The 3,995-nt window shown below is 40.5% G+C and overlaps 1 protein-coding gene across 1 annotated transcript in view; it reads left to right on the top strand.

The window, feature by feature from the left end:
- Window positions 1-1,064: 1,064 nt before the first annotated feature.
- The window catches only part of LOC115015998 (brevican core protein-like), a 19,708-nt gene continuing 16,777 nt past the window's right edge, over window positions 1,065-3,995 (top strand). Inside the window, exon 1 of the mRNA XM_029443661.1 lies at window positions 1,065-1,236. Within this exon, the coding sequence (XP_029299521.1) occupies window positions 1,217-1,236 (20 nt within the window). The 5' untranslated portion in view covers window positions 1,065-1,216. The remainder of the gene's footprint in view (window positions 1,237-3,995) is intronic.

Below are 3,995 nucleotides of genomic sequence, written 5' to 3'. Positions count from 1 at the left end.
TCTCCATCATCACCTTTCTTCCTCGCATCTCTTTCTCACATCCTCACTGGGAGGAGCTAAGACATGAGGAAGAGATGTGAGTAAAGTAAGCTAGGAGACACTTTTGCATAATGAAAAGCATTTCATGCTTTTTGTCCTGCCTTTAACTTTGGCCATTTTGAACAACTCTTAACTTTGTTTGTTAGTTTCACGTGTTCAATTTGTTTACTTGGAGATGACAAGATGCATAACAATGGGGTGGAGGTGTGGTCAAAGGGGCCTACTGCTTATTTTTGCTCAAGGCCCCCATGCAGGTTAATCCGGCCATAGATAGGAACACAAATAGATGCCTTATTGCTCTTCAACAGCATGTATGAAAACATTATGAGCTTGTTAGATCACTCACCAATTTTCAACAACAAGATCTTAAAAGATAATGAGTGCAGTGTTCGTAGCCTGTATCTAGCAAATCTACTTTATTAAATATCTTTGTGTAACTTTTTTTCTTTTTATGGCTATTTTTGGATGAGGTGCAGTTAATGACATTACACTACATAGTGACATACCGCATTGAATTTATGGGTCTTAAATCAAATTCTGGTGTCTAACACGCCCTGCAGATTGATGTAGTAAACTGACAGACAGCTGCTCCTCTGCAGGATGTTACTCCACTGGTGATACATTCAAAGTTCTTCAAGGTGATTTAAGAAGACCAACAGTAACTAATTTAGAGGATGAGTTACTGTCAGCTCACTCGCCCTCCTCTTTCAGTATAGGTGACTGTGCTGCAATATCACCTGCAGCAGCATCAGCATCAGCAGCAGCTCCGTATTGCTGCTGCGCTGACTCCAAATGACGCTCAATGCATTTCCCCTGCAGGAAAGAAAACCCTCATGGGTCATCTCTCTTCACTTCATAGCCTATTACATCGTTTATTTTAGATGTCATCCCTCCCAATTCCCTTTGACAGACATGCGCCATCTCCATCCCGATTGTTGGGTGAAAAAGTGGGCAGTTCAGGATTTCATATCTGGCTTCGCTTTCTCTCAACTCCCTCCTTTTCTCAACGAGCCTCGGAGTCGTTCGGACATCAGTACCAACTCCCCTCATACCTGCGCACAGCATCCAGAGCCGCTTCCCCCCCCCCAACAGGACAGTCGCACTGCAGCAAGCTGAGTGGAGCTGACGGGAAATACTTTTTACAGCCGACAAGTCAATCCATCCCGTATCAGCTGAAATGCTGCTGAGAAGAAGCCGGTACGTTTTTTAGTTTTAGTTTTGAGCTGTTGGGTTAATGATACGCAGTTCATGCGGTCTAACTTCTTTTAAATGTATGATGCCATTTTTAATGATGGTGCCATTAAAGAAAATAACCCTCTTTACCAGTTAATTGCTTCACAGTAGTTACTCTCCTCAGAGGAGGTCCTGAAATTATGACCAGTTGTTGATTTTCTCTCCATAAAATGTCATTTTGTGGAACTGACGCACTTAGTTAAGTATAACTTTCCATTGATAGGCTTCGTGCCTTTTTTGTTTCCACTTTGTTTTAGCACGGCAGGAAGATTTAACCTCTTCCACCTGCTCCTCCTCATCATGATTGTTAAATGTTTTTAAAGCATTGTAATGATTTTTCACACAGGTGAGCTTGACAATTTCCATGAAACTGAATGTAAAACGGTGACAGCTATTTCACATTGACTGACTATCCTCTGCATTTATATAAAGCAACACCACTACAACCACAACTTCTCCTTTTGTTAATGCTGGGTGTAAAGCATGAATGCATTTGCTGAATTTTAGCTCTGAGACACAAGAAACAAGCTCTTTGTCTTAAGTGCACATTACGCCTCTTCTGTTCATCTTCTCTGCCTAAGGGATCAGGAAGACTTCATTAATGGACAGGTAGAGACTTTTAAGGATTCCTCTCTTTTATTTCACGGTCCAGTGGCTCTCTGGTCTGATATTAGCCAGTGGAGCGAGTCAAACTAAAATCACCGGGAGGTTCTCTTTGTCATTTCTGATCAAAATCAAAATGATTAAACATCAGGTAATCAAAGCAGATGCTCAGTAAAGTGTTACTTAATTATATGATGTAAATGTTGTCATAACCTCAGCCCTAATATTAACACTGAACACTGAATAAGAGAAGATATTCTTTTTATAAATGCTCTGAAATTCAGTATATATTTTATAAATTGGCTGTGACGGTGTGGCGCTTGGTGCTCAGTAGGGCTACAACTAACAATTATTTTCATGCAGTCATCTGGCGATTTTTATTTTCTCGAATAATCATTCGCTCTATAAAATGTCAAGAAAGAGAATCCATCCCAGTTTCTCAAAGTCCAAAGTGATGTCTTTAGATGTCTTATTTTCTCATTTTAAAAGCCAAAGATATTCAGTTTAATATGATATAAAACAGAGTATGTATGGAAAATTACTGTAGCTGTTATTTGATTGATCAAAACAGTTGCAGATTATTTTCTATCGATCGACTAATTGTTGCAGCTCTATTGCATATCAGCAAGGGCAAGGAAACTTCTGCTGCAGGTAGTGTGGATGAAGTTGGTAACAATTCCTGTGGAGGTTAACAGGCACTGAGTTGTAAAGAATAATTAATTATCTAGCCATGTTTCACCACATATTAAGTTTTTCACCATAAATGAAAAAGTGAAAACTAAATAGCAATTCAGCCTGATTATCAGGCTAGTAATTGTAAAGTATGGCAAAACAGTACAATTGCTTTTTCTCAGGGTTAATGGAAAATGATACTGCATCGCTTTGCTTACAGTATTGCAACACATTGAATCGTGATCGCATTGCCAGGTTATTGCCAATACACAGCCCTGGGGAGCACAGAGGGAATCCACAACAAAGTGTGTCTTGCATGTTTGAATGAATGAATGAATGGCTAGCCACGCATGGACTGTGGTTAGTCCACGGATTTGCTGAGTAAGGTCTGAGATCAGGTGTTTGTTTGATCATTCGACTCTTTACCAGGCACGTTGGGTGGTGAATCATGTGGTGGGTGGGTGGATTTTCCCAATTGGTCATCTTGTTGGGAGACAGACAGATGTTTGCACAGTTTGGGAGGTGGGATGAGTCCATCGGATGTGTGGAGGTGTTATGTTTGATGGTGCAGAGAGTCGGGGGAGTGATGTTTAGTGAATAGGTCAGACAGACAGGGGCAGCTTACTTTGCTCTGAAGTAGACGATGTTCAGTGCTGAGATACCCGGTGGGGAGATGACTGTGCAACATCTGGAGCAACGACATCGTCCTGTCAAGCGTTCCAAGTTATGTAGAGACTGAGCTTCACTTTTCAGGCGCTCGCTTACCAGGAGAGTGTCATCAGCATAGATGAGCTTCTGGGATCTGGTCTTTGGTGTTTCACTTATTCAGAGGCCAGTTAGGCTCCAAGCAAGAACTGATCCTTCTGGGAGCCTTTCATTCTGTCGTCTTTATACACTTTTAATCTGTCGAAGGTGAATTCTTAACATTTGTTTGTTGACCAGATATCTGACATTTACCCACATATACATAGATAAGCAAGAATAAAAAAAGAAATGATCTAAATTTCCATTTATTTGTCCATTTATAGTATTTATGTTTTAGCTCCGACCAGCAGCTTGGTAGCTCACTCTGTCAGTTGATCCACATAAATGTCCCCGCCCTTTGGCGGCCACAGTTTTCGCCATTGGAGGGTTAAAATTTAGCACGGAGGTGAAGAGTTTGTGAGGTTGTGTGTGTGTGTACACGCACACCTGAAGTGTCCCAAATGTCCCATTAGTTTAGCCACTTCTGAAAACCTTTGATTTTAGATAAGAATATTTATGCTAAGTATAAAAAGTGGATACAATGCAGGAGAGTAAGGAGAGTGTGTGAGACGACGCAGAAACAATTGTATTTATTACAGTTCGGTTAAGATACAAGTTATAAATAAAGGGCCTTATTGAAGAAAGTTGTACCTTTTGTTAAAGTAATCTATGTTGCACTTCATTCCTATTGTGTATTTAGTTTG

This window comes from Cottoperca gobio, chromosome 11 (genome assembly GCF_900634415.1).
Source record: "Cottoperca gobio chromosome 11, fCotGob3.1, whole genome shotgun sequence".
NCBI lineage: Eukaryota > Metazoa > Chordata > Actinopteri > Perciformes > Bovichtidae > Cottoperca > Cottoperca gobio.
This window is presented reverse-complemented; position numbering and strand designations above follow the sequence as displayed.